This window comes from Eutrigla gurnardus, assembly GCF_963514095.1.
Source record: "Eutrigla gurnardus genome assembly, chromosome: 14".
Lineage (NCBI taxonomy): Eukaryota > Metazoa > Chordata > Actinopteri > Perciformes > Triglidae > Eutrigla > Eutrigla gurnardus.
This window is the reverse complement of record NC_139937.1, coordinates 25,691,194-25,710,051: the sequence shown is the minus strand read 5'-3', so window position 1 is coordinate 25,710,051 and position 18,858 is coordinate 25,691,194. Positions and strand designations below refer to the sequence as shown.

Genomic DNA, 18,858 nt, shown 5'->3' with positions numbered 1-18,858 from the left:
GGAGGAATGAGCTGCAGCGTAGACGGCCGGGTGTGAGAGTTTATGTGTTGGAGGGGGGACAGATGGGCTCTGGTCTGTTGCTGTGGATCATTAATCACAGATGAAGGACAGACAGAAGGTCGACTCGCCTCCGGGCTGCTGTCCGTCCTTCCACGTCGCTCTCCCTCACCTCTTTGTATCCGTCTGTGGCTCTCGTAACGCTGGCTGCTCCTCTAACATCATCGTATGACTTCATTACACTGATATGACTTCCCTCTTCTGCCCCCCCCCCCCCCTCCTGTTTCTCAGTGGTCAAAGTAGACAGAGGGAAGACGGTCACCATTACAAAAGATGAACTCGAAGGTGAGAATGCTGTATTTTTATTTTTATTTTATCATAAAAAGAGATGCCATTTGAACATTTCTACCCGTCTGTGTTTTACTGGCTCCTCGGCCTCCTCGGCCTCGTGGCTTCTAATGCATCTTGATATTATATTTAACAACGAGCCGCAGTAATTGTGCGGCTGAGGCGAGGTAGCATCCCCCCCACCCCACCATTTGCAGAAGTGAAAGAAATGAGCAGTCCCTGGTGGAGTCCCGGTAAAAGCACATAATGGCCCGAGGTAGTGTGAATGCCTGTGAAGAGGGCTGATAACCTTGGAGATGTAACTCAAAGACAGAGATAAAGGAGGAGGAGGAGGAGGCGTTTAGACGGAACAAAGACTTTTCTTATACTGTTCTTTAATGGAAAAGAGGGAACGCAAGCAGGCATGTATGTCTGTGATGTATGTTTCTTTTTTATGTTGTCACATAACAGAGAGACAAAGTAAGATTAGAGCAATGCAATGATGCTTCCAACTTCCAATTTTAATTTGAGGTGTGTGACCGTGGAGAATTGTGATCCCTTTTTGTAATTAGTCCTAAACTATATTTGCAGATTACACATTTAGAGAACCAACAAAAGGACAGATTTAGGAATATTTCAATAATTCTATGAGGTGTAAACAGTGCTCTCCTTGCGTATGCTACGCTCGTTGTTTAGTTTACCGCCCTGAAGGCTCACTGGATGACTTTGGTGTCTTTGCAGCACTTTTCAGCTCAAGGAACAACTTGCAAGGACGAGTGAGAAGATGAATTAATCTTTGGCAGGTTTTTAGGAAACAGCCTGCTTTTAGTCGCAGCCAAGGGATCAACGAGATGTCAGGCAGTTCATCATCTGTTGGTAAATTGTAGCTCATTAACTGTGAACATTTTCAGAACTTTGCACTAAAAGGAAAGTTGTTATTTATGGGTTATTATTATGCATTAGTTTTCCTGGCCCGGCCCACTTGAGGCCCAATTTGGTGGTGTATGTGGTCCATAAAGTTAACATAAACCTCTGTGTTAAACCTTCTTTATCCTGTTATATCAGCACATAAACAGCAATGTAAAGTCACTTGCTGGAACTATTAATTCATGCAGAGCTACTGAACTTCCAGTGGAAACAGTGGTGCTGATTTCTCATGTAACTCTGTTTTATTTGTCCTCAGCCTGGTCGTCTTCATGTAAAACACATGAACTATTGACCTGAGGTCAGAACTCTCGACCTTTCATGAACCACATCCTCCCTTTTGACCCCAAATATCGCTCAAATTGAAAACATCTGCACTTTAACCTCATAGTCCTTGTTTCATTTCAAATCCAATGTGCTCGGGTGCAGCGTCACTACCATGAAAAATACACACACACACACACACACACACACACAGGCTTGCTGCTTCAGATCAGCGTCTCTCATGTCACCGTGCTCTCTTTGCTCCGGAGTTGCTCTTTGATCCACACTGCAGGTCTTCAAGGAATACAAACAAAGACTGGCAGAGAGACAGACAGCCACAAAAAATATCTGACTGAATATGAATACTTATGAATACTTCCATCGTCCTTGAAGTGACTCGGAGAAGTCCCTGAGAGTGCGCTGACTCAAGCCTTATGCTTGCATCTTATACAATATACATACCATATGTATTAGGAATGAAGGTGAAATTCAGGGCAGTGAGGGGAAGCTGAGCCGCTGTGTGACTCAAATGCACCTGAAAAACAGCATTACCTGATGCAATTATTTGAATAAGAATAAAAAAGATTTTCCTCTCCACTCCTTGCTCCCGTAGGTGAGGTCAAAGCTCCTTTCCCTCCCACAAACGTCCACGCCGCCGAGGTGGGCGTGGCCTACGTGGTGCTGAGCTGGACCCCGCCTGAACCCCGAGGCCGGGAGCCGCTGGCCTTCTACGTGGAGCGGGTCAGTCACTAATGTTCATCTTACAATAAGTCCTATAATAACCTCTCAGCCCAACACAACCTCTTCACTGCTAAATGTTGCAGAGACTGACTTAAAATGGGTAATTCTGTGGTGGAAGTTGACTATATTATGAATTATTAATCTTTGAAATCTAAAGCATGCCGAGGATAAGCATGAGGTGGGTTCACTTTCATACAATATTTACATTAAGCTGCTTCAAAGGTGAGTTTGTTTATTTTTTGTGGCTCATTGTTTTGGTTTTACGACATTTTTTTATGTTTCCATTCACTCTTTCCATCTTTAACTGTTTAATTTGACCTGTTCAATAGAGCCACCATTTTGACATATCAACGCAGAGCAAACACTGATTAATCACATTAATTATCTTCCATTTAGACTATAACAGGACCATGATTTAATTTGATCAACTTAACCTGTTTTTACTCTGTAATTAGCTAGCTAGTGAACATAGTGGAGCATTTAGCTGCTAAAAAGCTGGATATTCCCCTCAGAAGTTGGCGGAGAGTAAAGTGGAGCCTAAAGGAGAATCAATATTTGACTTACATTGGTGATCACACACACACACACACACACACACACACACACACACACACACAAACACACAACTTGGAGTTGCTCCTCGCCACTAGATGCCGCCAAATCCTCCACGCAGGAGCTTTAATAAGTGATGAGCAGACTGATGTCCTCACTCTGGAGGTTTCTTGGTCTCGTTGGTTTAGAAAACAAGAAAAGCCACACAGCACACATGAATTCAAACATGCATCATTATAATATCTACACATCCACTGAACATCAGTTTCCTTGCATCATCAGTTCTCACCAGTCACTTGCTGGGTTTGGGCAGTCTGGTGTTGGAGTGTGAGCCAAATTACCAGCAAGCTCCTGACCGCAGCGCTAATTAAAGAGACAGGAAGAGGAAACACACACACACACACACACACACACCCCTGTGGTGTCAGTTTAAGTGTGAATGTGTGGGCTCATTAAAAGCGAGCAGACCTTGATGCTGCTCCTCCGTGCCCTGCGTTCTGGCTTTGAGAGGAGGATTTTTCTTGCTTGCATATTATTCCAGCTGGTGATTCTAAACCTACCTGGATCTGGGCTCTAAAGGTTTTTTCTAAAGCTCTAAAGGTTTAGAAAAGTGAATGAACTTCTTCTCCAGGTGTGTTTTAATGATGCATTCAAGCTAATGTCTATAAAAGAAACAGCTTAAATTTGAGGGTTTTTTTCCCAGTTGTATTTATTGTTCATAAGGATGCTAAAATAACAAGTTCTCTTCGAACACATCAAAATGTGGGGGCTGACCTTTTCATCCCAACAATAAAAGGGCTTCGGCTCTCCAATATCAACCCGTACATCCAACAGCTTCTCCCTCCAATAATCAGAAAACTGCCACAGGAAATAGATTTTTATTGGACTTTTATAAGTTACCCCGTAATAAAACTGTCAAATCCATCAAAGGCATCTGGAATTACGAAAGTCTGCCGCTTCACTTCTGCTTCTATAATGAGGTGAACATTCAAATATCCCTTTCGCCCTTGAGCAAGCGCTTTTTAATCCCTGATCTATTTAAGCTACCCTTTTGTTAGGTTTTCTTCCTCAAACAGGAAGTTAGAGGAGGAACAGAGGGTGGATGGAGCAGAAATGTCAACTCGGAAATAGAAAAAGGGGTTGAAGCCAGCGGTCACCATTTTGTAAATACATGTTTTATTTTATATTCCTGCCTGTCGCACCAAACTGCTGATTTCTCTTCGCCCTTGTCTGCGCGTTAAGTGGTTTGCTCCAAGTATTTACAATCGCCAGTACAAACCTGAATGAATTATGTCACTTTTTAAAGAGTATTTGACAGTTCCAATCCAACAGCATATTTGAAGGAGACTGATAATTATCACGCCCTTGAGACGGAGAGGTAGGAAGTGCTCTTTGTGGGGTTTTAATGCTGTTCTTGGATCAGTCCCTGGCAGGGCAGAGCAGCTGGGAGCTGGCCAGCCTGGACATGGAGGTAAACTCTCCCCGCTTCCCGGTGTTCGACCTGGCCAAGGGGAAGCAGTACCGCTTCAGAGTGCGCTCCATCAACAAGTACGGGGTCAGCGACCCCTCTGAGCCGAGTGCACCCATCTCCTTGGGAAAGCCGCAAGGTGAGGAATACTTCCACTGGAAGCATTTATTTCTCTGCCGGTTGGAAAGGTCGATTGGGTTTTGTAGAATTTGTGGAGTTGGATGACCATAACAGTGTTGCCTGGGTTTCCTGGGGATTTGTTTGTATCCTGTAATATCACCCTTCTGCTTGTGTTTTACACCTGAACTTTAAAAATAATCATGATTTGTGTTGCAATAATGTTTCTGGCATTTAATCCTGGCTGGAAGAATGTAATGTCCCTGAAGTGAAAGAAGCAATACTGCAGTGTGAAAAAAATCCTTTCTAATTCCTCCTATGAGTGAAACCCTGTTTAAAATGTAACATGCAGAAGTTTTATCGGTGATTATTTTTTTTTATTTAATGTTGTATCTGTATACTGATTTATCTCTAACGATGCATGGTATTTTTTGCACGTTAAGTCGCTTGTTGTCTGATTGGGTGTTTAGTAAAGACCTGTTTATCTCTAGTGTATTAGCATGGAGTGGAAGTTTAATTCACGTGCACATCTGGATGAGACTCGCAATTTTTACGTTCTGTGTGAATTTCACAAATCAAAGGAAGAGCTGATTGAATTTGATCCTCTTGGAAGATTATTTCCATTTGATGATTTTAAAGGAACAGCGTGTCGACTCGTTTTTTAAAGACCTATTGGTAGAAATGGAATTTAAATTACATATATGTGTATTTATTTTATCTTTTAATACGATATATATTTGCGAGTAGACGTAAGTGAGCCATTTATATCTACATACTGAGATTATTATTTTTCTACAGTAGCCCAGAAGGGACAAAACAAAACGCTGACTCTTTTTTTGTTTTTTGCAAAGCTTGGCTCGGCTGCAATCTGCAACCTCGCCACTAGGTGTCACCAAATCCTACACGGTGCACCTTTTTAAATGTTTTGTACCTGATGGCTTTTCCCTCTGGTTCCCATCAGCGCTGCCGGCGCCGCCTCACTCCGTCGTGGCCGTCCGGGACTCGGACACGGCGGTGCTGCTCCAGTGGGAGGAGCCTAAAGAGAAAGACGACGTCCTGGGTTACTACGTGTACTGCTGCCAACGTGGCCAACAAGACTGGAAGACTGTCAACAACAAGCCTATCACCAAAGCCAGGTGATGGGGACACATGACAACATTGTACTTCATATTTCTATGAATGAAGCCGGGTCATTTCAGCTCAATGTATCTCCTCCAGATTTACAGTTCATGGCCTCAAGAACCGAAAGGAGTACGTGTTCAGGGTGAAATCCGTGAGCCGAGCGGGAAACAGCGGCTACTCGGATGAGTCTCAACCCATCCTCGTCAAAGCGGCCATTTGTAAGTGCACCCAAGAGCCGGGTCCCAAAATAGTGTTTTCTGATGCTTTTACTAGTTTATTTCACAGCAGGGAATCTGAAAATGCACTATTTAATCAATCTAATCATTGCCATTTTTTTAAGGTTTTGTAAAGATTCTTATTCCTGGAGATCCCCAACACTAACACAGTGAATATGAATATATATATATATATATATATATATATATATATATATCCAACACACTTTCTCAGCTTTTACTCGATCTTGAATGAGATTCATGTGAACTTTGAACAGACGTATTGATAGTTTTCCTTTGTCGGAGCGTTTTTCTAAGTCGAACAAAGAAGAGAAGCTTTCTGTCGTGGTGGTCGGTTCGTTCTGTCGCTGTGAGGAGACGCACCTGTCGAGGAGCTGCTGACCCTCCTCACTTCCCCTGTTGTTGATAACGTGCTCTCTGCAGCAAAGTGCCATGATGACTCATTTTTCTTCACCACAGTGTTCTCCCTATCTCCTCCGCCGCTCAGCCCTTACCTGAGGATAAATGGCTGCAGTCCATTTCTTTGTCAGGGAGACATTTTTATCAAATGGAATATGTGATGAATGACTTTCTTTCCTTCTCATGTGAAAATGCTCGGGATTGGGAGGAGAGTTATGAATTTGCAGCTCCAGACCGGAGTCGACCAGGCAGTGTTTGACATTTCTTGGTTTATTGAACAACAATAGCTGCCTGCTAAGCTGGTTCTCTTCTTGTTTTAACTCCAGCTGTTCCCTCTGCTCCCTCTGCCATCGCCCTGCTGCTGTGTACTGGATCAGAGATGGTGCTGGGCTGGAGGGCCCCTGCCCATACCGGGGGAGACCCTGTGCGTGGTTACTACCTGGACCAGAGGGAGGAGGGCCTGGATACGTGGAGAGAGGTCAACGTCCAGCCTGCCAAAGAGAGGCAGCTGAAGGTCGGTGAAGCTGCAGTAATTATGGTGAAATGTGGTGCTCGCGGCTCCACTTGTTCCAGACTGAAATATCTCGCTGGATGGATCGCTATGAAACATTCACAAAGCCCGGAGGATCGATCCCACAGAGTTTGGGCTTTTTGTGAAATATTCGGACAACTATGTGATTGTTTGCAACCGTAGAATGGAACAGATTTACTTGTTTATCCACACTGGATGCAGCCGTGGCATTAGATTTCTGTCCTCTAACATATTACTAACTGGCTCCTTATCTGTGTTCTTTACTGACGCCAAAACCTATTAGCTGCAACCTCAGATAATGCAGACACATCATGTTTGTGTCTGCATTCGAATCTGCACCGATTTTTGAGCTACAGATTGTTTCATTAAGCATGCAAGATTTTAAAACAGGATTTGATGAATGACCATCATTATGCTGGTTAAAATAATTAGTAATGGGGACATTTTTAGTTTTAGTATTAAATAAAATTGTTGCTCCACTCAGATTAAACCTGCTTAAAATCAGCATGTTAGCGCGGTTATTTTAGGTCAAAGCTTGTTAAATCCAGCCTCACGGAGCTGCTAAGCATCATATGCATGAAGAAATGCAGAAAGATGTTTTACATTATGCACGTGCAAACTTGCAGTATTCACAACAGTGTCTTTCCTGTTCACTGACAGCAAACAGGCTTTATTGTTCAACTCTTGATGAGAACAAGGAGAAAAGAATCATTTAAACTCAGCACAACAACAACCACAAAAACGATTTCTAGTCTTTCTATTTCTAAAACATCCAATCATGACTTACTTTTGATATAATTACCCCAATACGAGTTACCTCTCCATTAATGGCCTCGAAATGATAGAAAAATATTGGCTAAAGCTCCCTCGTCCATGTTGGCTGTGTCACTAGGCAACAGTGTCCATGGAGACCCGGAGCAGAGTTTAATGTTTTACCTGTCTCAGGGAGATTACAGGTGCTCCCTAATTGGACAAATGTTTTATATATTTATGAGTGGATGATTTTAGCTCCTGGGGAGTAAAAACCCAAAGATAAAGACAATTAGACAAATAAATGGTGATATGAAGATGTTCCCTACATGTTGTTAAGTACAGAGTCCTGAGGATTGGAGATCCCTTTTCCCAGAAGGAGCCACTCTTGTGAGAACATGCAGCGCCCCCTTCTGGGATGAATGAGCAATTTCACCAACCTCAAAACGTGCCGTCTTCACTCCCCCCATGTGAGGTTGTTATTCAGGTTGCTGACCTCTAAGATCAGTATAGTAAAAGTAAAAATCCTTTATTTAAAATCCAAGTATTATCAGCAATATCTACTTTAAGTATCAAAGGTCACTCATTCTGCAGAAGAACTGGCCACTTTGAGTGAGATATTATTATATATAACCTTATTAGATTATTAATAGCAATGCATCGATGCATAAACAGCATTTTGATCGAGGTGGATGTAGTTTTAACTGTTTTCTATGTAGATATGTAGTTTTGTCTCATGGTTGGCCTCTTCTGAAGGGTAATACGTTTTTAATGAGGATATATTTGTTGGACTTTTCTCTAATATCATTTTAGCTATCCAAGTCTCTGAGACGAGAAGTTTAAACTGATATCTGAAACGTAACAAGTTTATTTTATAAGCTTATCACGTGTTTTCATGAAAATTCTTAACCTGCAATGCAACAAATACCTTTCAGATAAATGTTGTGGAGTACAAAGTGGAGAAATGTACTCGAGTAGAAGTAAAAGAACAGTACTTGTGTACTGGTGATGCCTGACTGATGAAGTTTCCGTCTCCCAGCAGACAAACCTGCTGATGTTTGAGGAAAAAACCCTGAAAAACTGTCAGATTAATCAAATGAAGCCTAATTGCCACCTATTGGATGAAAACGGTACTTTCCTCAACTTATTTAGCCAGCGAACCGTAGCATTCCTCAGGGTGGACTGTACATGGACCTGATGAGAAGGATTTCATCTACATGTGGTTAGAGAAGGACCTGTAGATAATGAAGGGGTGATCGGTAAAGGGGGGGTTTATTGTCGTTACGGAGAAATAAGCTCCCTCTGGTTGTGTCTATTAGTTGAGCCGGAGCAGCAGCTTCACAACTGTTCAGTGAGGCGATAAGGGCCTTAAAGTCTAAGTGGCTGAGAATAGGAAGATCAATGAACAGATCAATAAGCTGAATCCCTGCTCCCCCCCCCCCCCCCCCCCCCCGAGCCAAAGGTGAAGAAATGCTGTGTCAGCAGCAGAAGCTAATACCTTGTAAAATGCCTGCTTAAGTCTGTAACGTGTAATGTATGGAGGGGCGGCGTTCTTATGCTGATTTTAATGTTTGAATTGTAAGTAAGATGATTTATCGTCTCTAACTAAATCCATAAATGTCTGATGCGCCGTTCCGGAGGAATCAGAATGATTACAACGTACACTTCCATTGCCTCCCTCTTCCGAACACATCCAAATTAAATAACCGCTGCTTGTTTGCTCATCAGCACATTTCAGGGTTATTGTCAAACCGTTTAACGGGAAACTGACGATCGAATCACACGATCTGCTCCTGAACACAACGTCAGCGGCCGGAGAAAGGAAAGCAGTTCTCAAATGTCAAACTGAAGACTTTTCAAACAATATTTCTAAGTGTATTTATTAGAAATACTCAATGTAACCAAGTCAAGTTTACATGACTGGGATGCAACACGAGGGCGACGTCCCTTCAATGACATGAACCCTGACCTCTGAGAAATGTGTGCTTTATGATTTATTACAAATGTATAATCCTTGAATAAACACGTATTATGTTTACGTAAAAGATACCCTTAATTATATAAGCGACACTTGAATAAACACAAAACGTGTCGAAGTTTAATCAATTTAATTGAATGAAATGTGGAAAAGGTAATTTAATTTATTCAAACGGACTCAACGTGATAGGAAAGCATTTCATTAAATTTGACATTGGACTTATATAATAGAAGTTTCAAACCATTTCTCTTCTTTTAATATGATTAATTGACTGATTGATTGATCATTTGATTGGGTTTATTTCCTGTGGTAAATCCACAGGTTTGCAACCTGACCAGTGGACACTTCTACCAGTTCCGTGTGTTTGCTGCCAACATGGCCGGCGTCGGGAAGCCGTCCGAGGCCAGCGACGCCTTCCTTTGTGAGAAGTGGACGATGCCGGAGCCAGGTGAGGAGAAACCTCAGGATGTTGAAAAGATATGTCAGTATGAGCACTATCTTACATCCCACTGTTATTTAAAGATCATGAAAAACTCTTCTGTGAATAATAATAAGTGTCTTTTTAAGGTTTTCCTCGTTAATGATAACCTTGAATCCATGAACATGCAAATGTTTTTCCTTGTAACCTTTGAAGTGACACACGACGCCTCGTCGTCGTCTCTGAAACCTTCAGCTTTTCCACATCACGCGCTTGTGTGTTGCATATTTGAGCAGGAAATCTCCTCCAAGCATGCTTGTAGATGCATGCGTGCATGTGTCTTTCACAGTGGAGGTCAAACATCCACGTGAAGCAACAGTTAGTCAAAAATATGCTTGAATTACAGGTGAAATTAATCATTTCTAAATGATCTAAATATGTAGGAGAATATGCTGTTTCAGAGATCAGATTGATGCAAAGACCATCCATCAACCCGTTACCACGCACTGGCATGTTCCTTTATCTAAAATGACAGCGTTAAAAGTGCACACAGACCTCTCAAAACCAAGTAGATATTAATATAGATATAGTATTTGCATGTAGCGGTCAGCAGTGCCGATTACAGTAGCTGAATGCTAAAAGTGATAGCCACCACTTTGACATGTCCTTGAATATTGTCCTGTCTGTCCTGCTGAAGGTTTGTTTTCTTAGAGTTAGTGATGATATAATAATAATATATAATAGTTTGTGTTCCGTATTAATGGTAGCATAGCAATCTAATGTATTGTTGATGCAGTACGATACTTAAAATCATCCTCGATATAAATGTGATATTGTTTTATTTGGAACCCCGTCCTTCACTGTCTTATCTTTGATAAATGCTGCATTCACGTGTCTTTACGGGAGAATATTAATAACATATATTACTGTTTTGAGTTTGTTTTGTTGACCCGACAACAAGCAAAACGACTCAAATGGGAATCTGAACCTTTTTACCAACTCCTCCCGTCTCTGAGTTGAACTGTGGCGTCTGGACATTAAGGAAACAATGTTCCACCCGTGGACACACACACACACACACACACACACACACACTCCCAGAAGTCATTCCAGATTGTGGCGGTTCAGCGGTTGCGGCTCCTTCTTGTGACATTAATATTGAAAGTGGAGAGAGGCTCGCTCACACGTGCCACTTTTAAAGCGTAGCTCATTAATCTCCACAAATGGGCTTTTCCTCTGTGCCGTTTAATAATTTAAAAGTGACCGAAAATCATTAAGCAAATTAACTACCAGCGTGGAGTCAGCGGGGGTAGATTAAGCAAAAGTCACTGTACTCTGTATTCTGACTTTACTGTTCCTCTCATTTGTTTTGTTGCTGTTTCTGGTCAGTGAGAGATTGTATATCCTTGTTCTTTATTTTAACATTTTTTTAAAAGTTCATCTCCACTTCCGTTTCCTTGCTCCTCCCTCAGGTTGCCCCTTCGACCTGGAGGTCAGGGAGGTGAGAGACGACTCCCTGGTGCTGCTGTGGGCAGCTCCGCTGTACGAAGGCCGGAGCCCCGTCACTGGCTATTTCCTGGAAATAAGCCAGGGCGACCAATCAGACGACTGGGTTGCTTTGAATGAAAAGCCGATCTCTGACACACATTACAAGGCGAGTGGAGCTGTAAAAGTGTCCGACTTCAGTTAAAGTTAACAAAACATTAACGATTTGTCCATTATCTGATTATGTGTTGTATAAAGTATGAAGGTGTTTAATAACTCTGAGTGCCAGTAAGTTTTTATTACTCTAATAACTACTCCCTGCTCCAGTATTTTATTCATCCATCTTTCTGAGGGTCCAAATGTTTAAATAATCACGACGTATTAAACCAACGAGCTGTAAGTATTTGATGATTCTTCTCTGGTGCAGGTTTCCGGTCTTCAGGCGGGTCAGACCTACCGGCTCCGTGTGGTGGCCGTCAGTCAGGCTGGACGGGGCTGTGCTTCCCTGCCCACTGAGCCGGTCACCGCTCAGACCCCACCAGGTCAGCCGACACACCAACACTACAGTAGAGAAAAATCCCCTCCTACGCCGGATGGAGGCTCGGGAGAATCCTGCATACACAAATCTAATTCAACACGTGCCTATAAAGGATCAGTTTGAGGCTTAAATGAGTAGATTTATACCACTTTATTGTGGTACTTTAATACAGCATGATCTTCATTTAGTAGATTATAATCCCATTTAGGGTCAAATAAATAAAGTATGCTTTATGACGGGTCTACCTTGTGATTGACAGGTTAAAATATACATAATATGTGAACGTGAAAATGACTTTTCCTTATATGCAGGGAGTGCATTCCAGTGGTACATGCTAAATATCCGTTAGATATTGAAGTGAGAGCATATTTAATGATACGTGGTATGTGCAGTGTGTGTTGGGGATTAACATAATGCATTCTGGGAGTGTTTCTTTTCTCCATCTCCTGGCTATGAAGTGGCTGACGGTGTCTGCAGCACAAACTGAGAAAGCCTAAGCGAACCGACTCTTTCATCTCCAGGCGCCAAAGACATTGAGATCGGAGTGGACGAGGACGGGTTCATATTCCTGGGCTACGAGGCGGACGAGGCGGACGGCGAGAGCAACTTCCTGTGGAACAAAAACTACACGGAGCCCGTCGACGCCCAGAGGGCTCGGGCAGAAACCAAGGATGGCGGGTACGGGTCGCTCATATGGAGCATGCAGGAGTAAGAGGTGATATTTAGATGAGCTCATCCACGTGGTGAGAAACGCTGTAAACCCTGCAACTTCCAGTAGAGTTCATTATTGTTAAATAAAAGGATTGAAATGCCAAGAGAGGGATTACATTCACATCAGAGGTGGTCCGGACAGATTGAATTTTCTGCGTAAAGCAACATTTTTCTGAAGTGTTTCTCGGTAGGATTCCCACAAAAGGGCCAGTCACATTTAATTATCTCTTCTCTAAGCTTAAGGCGAGCCAGCCTTGCCCACTGTTCCGTGATATCATGTGAAACGATAATTTGAGCCGGCTGACAGACACGGGGATAACACTGTTGGGGGGCTGTGAAGTCTGACAGCTGACAGCAGAAAAACAACACCTACTTGGCGCCGTGCTGCAGGGTACGACAGGAAGACAAAGCAGCCATCTCCATGCCTCCGTCTGCTTATTCACTCTCAGGTCGCTCCTCACCTTCGCGGACCCCTCCGAGGAGGATCTGGGTCTCTACACAGTGGAGATGAGCGAGAACCCCAACCTGTCGTCCAGCTACGACTTCACCGCTGAAGGTGAGCCGAGAGAGAGTGGAAGGTCAGGAAACTGTCTCGACTTCCTGCACGACGACGAGAACAGTTCAACTTCTCCAGAATAACAATACAGCTGACGCTAGCACGAATAACTTTCAATTTTAAGGGTTATCAAGCTTTTCTCTCAAGCAAATAATTATGTTCCTCACAACCACTTCCACAAGGTCACCCATCCAGCTACGCGTATGTTCTCAATCAGCTTAAAAAACAGAGCCGTGCGACACCATTGTTCTCCCACAATATGTAAGTGTTAAGAAATGTGACTCCTGTTCAAAGTTTCATTAACCTTCAGCGACTGTTTTACTTCTCTGCAGACCTGACACGACTCAAAGAACTCAGCTGGCAAGTCAGAAACCCACGTATGTACCGAGCTCTGAGGAAGGCCATCGGCTGTTTGACTGGAAATCATACATTTAAACAAGCATTGATGCTCTGATATCAGACAAACACACGTTGGGTATTCTACATTGAAGACGTCTCATCTAATCCAGCCTGATGTTTGCTTGTCTTCGGGCAGTGATAGCTCTGAAGTCGGGCTGGAACGTGGAGGTCTCCGAAGTCGGTGACGTACGTCTTTGGCTTCAGACGGAGAGTCTGAGTGACGCTGCCGAGCTCCGTCTCATCTTCAACGACCAGGAAATCACCAGCACGCCGGTAGGAACAAGCATCCCAGAAGATCTCATATCCATCTGAAAAACTGTGCTGTAAGGTTTTAAAATGATTCACCGGGTCTTCATTTCGAAGAGCTCACTCATCGGTGCTGCTCATCAACATTTCATGGTTGCCAGGTTGGGATGTGATGGATATTTGAAAAGATCGTACGGGGAGAAATTCCTGACTCTTATGCAAAAGATTTCTACGTCACTTGTCACATTATCTTTGGTTATGATATGTTAGGTTAAGTTAATTTATAGGGAGTGATGTGAGACTTAATGGAGCGTATGCTCTATAGGATTGTCCATATGGCCACTACAAGATTACCTGTGATTAATACCTTTCCCAGCCTCAGCCCAGACCTCTGGATCAGATTCAAGTCACAGCTGAAAACAGCTATTAGTGTTTTGACAAACGTCCTGGAAGGCAGCGGATTGAGGCTGCCAGGAAGGATGAAGAGCAGGTGTGCAAGGCAGCAGGGAGGTCCAGGAACGGAGCGGGTTACCGGACTTAAGGTGGAGAAGGAGCCGACATCTGGTACATGTGTCCGTTTTGGTTAGAAACCGAGGACAAGTAAAGGTGGAACGAAGAGACAGTTTTGGAGAGTTGTCTGTATGTTTTCAGGGTAGATAATCAGCAGCGTTTTAAATGACATGTAAGGCATGATATGTAAAATATATTTCAACAAATTATGTATTTCCTATGTAATCATTTGCATAAATCACTGTATTTTTCTCCTTAAGGTGCTGCTATTTCTGGCATTATTGGGCAAAAAGTCACCTGGAATTGTGCACTTTAGGAAATGTTGCCGTGATGGGAGACAACAGTTAACTGAAGAGGCTTTTCCAGGACCACAAAGCATCAGCCTCACGATCACGTCAGCAGCCAGCGAGAGCCGTTTTTACACACGTTGTCCTTAAACCGGAGTAGAAACACTAACTGCATGTGAACAAACCTCCTCTGCTCTCGTATGTGTTATGACACCCGAGTTAAAAATAATCAGCAGCGCCATCAAGGTCAGCGAGCCGATGTGTCCACAGAGGGGGAAGAGCAAACACAACGCAGTGTGTTTATTGTGCGTTTTGTGAGGCGACTGCTTTGTATTCAGCCGCCTTCCACTCATCGCTTCTATTGCGTTTTCCTTTATTCCATTATTTCCCAATATCGGAGCTCCATCTGAACACCACTGATTACACGTTATTCCTAAACGATCACAGCTGAGTTTTGCAAATTCAAAAGCCATTTAGTTGATTAGGGCCCTCGGGCTCGCCATACATCAGGAATCACATCCACCGCCGAGGTCCATCAACATGCAGGGCTGCACTTATCTCCATGAGAGTGACGGGAATGAGAGAATCAAAGGCTGCTTCCTGTTTGTTTGTTTGTGTGTGTGTTTGTGTGTGTGTGTGTGTGTGTGTGTGTGTGTGTGTGTGTGTGTGTGTGTGTGTGTGTGTGTGTGTAGAGTGGTTCATCTCCAGTGTGCATGTTGTCATTTCAAGACACTTTTCATGCACTGATTCACACTATATTTTCCCTCCATATGACTTCCCATCCACACAGTAGATTGCAACCTGCCATCTGGGATCATCAGTCTGCAGACGAGCTGATGCTCTCTCTCTCTCTCTCCCCCTCTCTCTCTCTCCTGCAGCGCCGTAAGATCACCTTCGACAGGGCCAAAGGTCTGGTGGAGATCCTGTTTGAGCAGCTCTCTGTGGAGGACGAGGGCTCGTACACGGCTCAGCTGAAGGACGGCCGCGCCAAGAACCAGTTCACTCTGGTGTTTGTGGATCAAAGTAAGTCGTAGCTCATCAACATACATAAATGTCGCTCTGACACAGTGATGCACATGTGATATTTACTTCCTGGAAGTGACGTCATTTTCCATCCAGGAAACAATAAACGAAGCACTGCAGTCAAGAACATAAATGACATTAAAAACATTACCATAAATGAAAAGGAGGACACTATATATATACATATGTAGCCATTTATACACCGTTTTATAATAATAATAGGTGCAACTAGTGGTGACGTCATGTTCTTGTGTCTTTTTTCTCGAGGAATTTAGTTCAGCATGTTGAGAAACAAATAATTAACTAATGACACAACTTTAAATGTGAGTGTTTTAGTGTCAAAGCTTGGAAATCCACTTTGGTTCACTTGCATTTCTCTCAATTAACCAACGGGATCGTGATTATGATGATGTTTAACATCTCTGTTTGACTTCAGACCTCAAAAACATAAAAAAAGGTCTGTCTGATGCATTTATTAGTTACAAAGCAGTAAAATCCCCCAGAACGAATGTATCTCTGATCTAATCCGTCTCTTTAACCAAATCACACCCATTTGGACTATTCTGTGTGATCTTTCTTTTTAAATAAGGAATCCAATACGTTCACTGAGGAGTTCCCCCCCGAGGATGCCCTCCTCCGGCTTTGCAAAAAGACATATCTGCTTTAGAACATATGAATAAATAATTCACAATCTCCCCACCACATTTCCATTTCAGGCAGAGCGGAGAAGCGTTTTCAACGTTTAGGTCTTGAATAAATAAAATTGACAAAAAATTGAATTTAATAAAATATGAAGAACACCGTAATAAAGGCTTTTTTAGTATCTATTTTTAAAATCCAAGTTATGGCCCAGGGACAAACATGTAAGGGTCATTATTTGAGGAAAATGTACAAAAGTCAGTGTTTACCTGTGTTTTTGTTGTTAAATAAATGAATATGTTGGTGGTTGCTGCAGTGTAAACACTTTAAAACAGACCTTGATTGCTGTAAACTGTGGTGGTTGGCAGCAGAAGACAAATAACTGAAAACACAACACGATGAGTCTAATTTAGGACTCTTAATGTTACTGTTCACGTAATGCTTCTTGACCACCAGGACCCCAAAGACCAGATTATTTTTAAATATAAATCAGGGTTTCAGTTATGGAGAAAAAACCCTGTTTTGTCTGTTTTGAGAGGTGTGATGGTTTGTGATCGCAGCAGTCGTTTACACACACGGGGTGAATGAGGTCACATTAAAGATAGAGTTTGTTCGGGCGGATGAAGTCTGCTTTCATGGTGCAATTATTTCTGGATGGAAAAGATCCGATCTTTTTAATTGGATCCCACTTTCAACAACAATTAGAGGAGCGGATTTGTGCCAAAATGACTTCAGGGAAGAAAATGTTCCTTCAGGATGGATCAACTGTCCTGAATTTAACCATTGTGTTGCTTTTTAGATCTGTTTGTTTAAGATCACTTTCCTATGACCTGTGTGTGTGTGTGTGTGTGTGTGTGTGTGTGTGTGTGTGTGTGTGTGTGTGTGTGTGTGTGTGTGTGTGTGTGTGTGTGTGTGTGTGTGTGTGTGTGTGTGTCTCTGTCAGAGTTTCGTCAGACGCTGGCCCTGGCGAACAAAAAACGACGTGACCATCAGAAAAAGTCGGGTGAGGAGCCTCCAAACACATCCAACAGCTCTGTGATAGTCTTTGTGAGCAGTCAGCCTCGTCTTCCTCGAGTCGCATGCAAGAAAGAAAGGAAGCTTCCTGTTTTCATCACCTGAGCTCTCAGATAAGAGACGCTGTATAACTCTTCTGTGTGTGGAGGCCAATGACCCAGTTGTGCAAACCTCTACCTGCTCAAAGTCCACGTGAGACTCCGAGGACGCATCAACACTCTATTACATGCAGAATAACATGACGCACAAAACATATTAAAGTGGGACGTGTTTGTTCATTTTCCACCACTTTTGTTTCAGGCTGCTGTCACCACATAATTTCCACAAATTGCCCTGTTATGATGCATTTGTGTTTCTCTGAATATATTATGGTCTAGTGGTCGCTGCTGCTTCTAGAGGGGTAATAATCATGTGTTCTGTTTTCCCAAGGGCCGTATTTCCAGGAAAACTTGTCGTGGAGTGTAAATGAGGATTGTGAACTGATTATAAAGTCCAAGGTACTTTTTGTTCACATTTGGCAATAAGAGATCTAACCTAACATCATATTAAGAACCCATGAATTATTCATCTTCATTCCGTATGACTTATTAAATCAGTTCTTTTGCTTGTTATATTTGTCTAGTGTGTTGACAAGAACGTCCTACTTTAATTATTACTTAATAAATGAAGAGTTTGACATGTTTTTTTATTGCACAAATTCAACAAACAATCCATGTTAATTATTGATCTTTAGAGGTGCAGGTAGGCAGATTTTATTACCTTTGCACAGTGCCAGGCTAGCTGTTTCCCCCTGTTTCCAGTCTTTATGCTAAGCTAAGCTAACTGGCTTCTGGCCCCGGCAGAGTACTATCAGTCTTTTCATTAACTTTTGTTGCTGGAAAGTGTATTCCTCTAAATGTCAAACCGTTTCCTTTTTCAACTTTAAAAAGCTTTATCGTACTTGCTTCGGTATTTGAAGACGTTTTTTCTCTCTTCGGTTCAAACTCATCTGTGACTCCTGGAGTCGTTCCTCTTTACTTTTTAAAGGTGCTTTTTATGAGATTCAGATTATTAATTTAGCAGCAAACAGCTATTTCTTTTGCAAGGATGTGGTGGAGTGATGTCTCCGCTCTCCCTCTGTGTGTGTTGTTATCAGTCTCATATTGAGCACCTTTAAATTCTGTGACGCATCAATAACAACATTATGAACGTGATATTTCTTCCTACACAGGTGACAAACACAAACAAGGACACGTCACTGAAGTGGTTGAAAGAAGGCGCGGCGGTGAGCGAGGTCGTGTACGACCCGTCATCGGGGGTCAGCACGCTCACCATCCCACAGGTATATTATATATGTGTCGTTTAACGTTAAATACCAGCTGAAATAAAGCTGGTTCTCCAGGTTATACAAACAAAAAGGATTTGAGAAGCTATGAATAAGTTTCATTTTAATACGGTGGGTTATATTTCCCTCAGGTTACCAAGAAAGACACCGGTTCGTACAGAGCCGTGGTGTCCGACCGGAGAGGGGAGGACGACAGCAGCTTGGAGTTAAAGGACGACGGTGAGACGTGACCCCCCCCTTCTCATTATGTGACCTCACCTACCACTACACTAAGTATTTATTGAGTTCCACAAGCAACGTA

The 18,858-nt window shown here is 42.7% G+C and overlaps 1 protein-coding gene across 1 annotated transcript in view; it reads left to right on the top strand.

Moving 5' to 3' along the window:
* Positions 1–18,858, top strand: part of myom3 (myomesin 3) — a 46,457-nt gene that overhangs the window by 23,697 nt on the left and 3,902 nt on the right. Inside the window, exons 13-30 of the mRNA XM_084026373.1 lie at positions 289–342; positions 2,126–2,253; positions 4,229–4,412; positions 5,352–5,526; positions 5,609–5,730; positions 6,474–6,661; positions 9,729–9,855; positions 11,298–11,479; positions 11,738–11,852; positions 12,370–12,526; positions 13,009–13,115; positions 13,448–13,492; positions 13,651–13,787; positions 15,436–15,580; positions 17,163–17,222; positions 17,663–17,730; positions 18,444–18,554; positions 18,689–18,776. Of these exons, the coding sequence (XP_083882499.1) occupies positions 289–342; positions 2,126–2,253; positions 4,229–4,412; positions 5,352–5,526; positions 5,609–5,730; positions 6,474–6,661; positions 9,729–9,855; positions 11,298–11,479; positions 11,738–11,852; positions 12,370–12,526; positions 13,009–13,115; positions 13,448–13,492; positions 13,651–13,787; positions 15,436–15,580; positions 17,163–17,222; positions 17,663–17,730; positions 18,444–18,554; positions 18,689–18,776 (2,193 nt within the window). The remainder of the gene's footprint in view (positions 1–288; positions 343–2,125; positions 2,254–4,228; positions 4,413–5,351; positions 5,527–5,608; positions 5,731–6,473; positions 6,662–9,728; positions 9,856–11,297; positions 11,480–11,737; positions 11,853–12,369; positions 12,527–13,008; positions 13,116–13,447; positions 13,493–13,650; positions 13,788–15,435; positions 15,581–17,162; positions 17,223–17,662; positions 17,731–18,443; positions 18,555–18,688; positions 18,777–18,858) is intronic.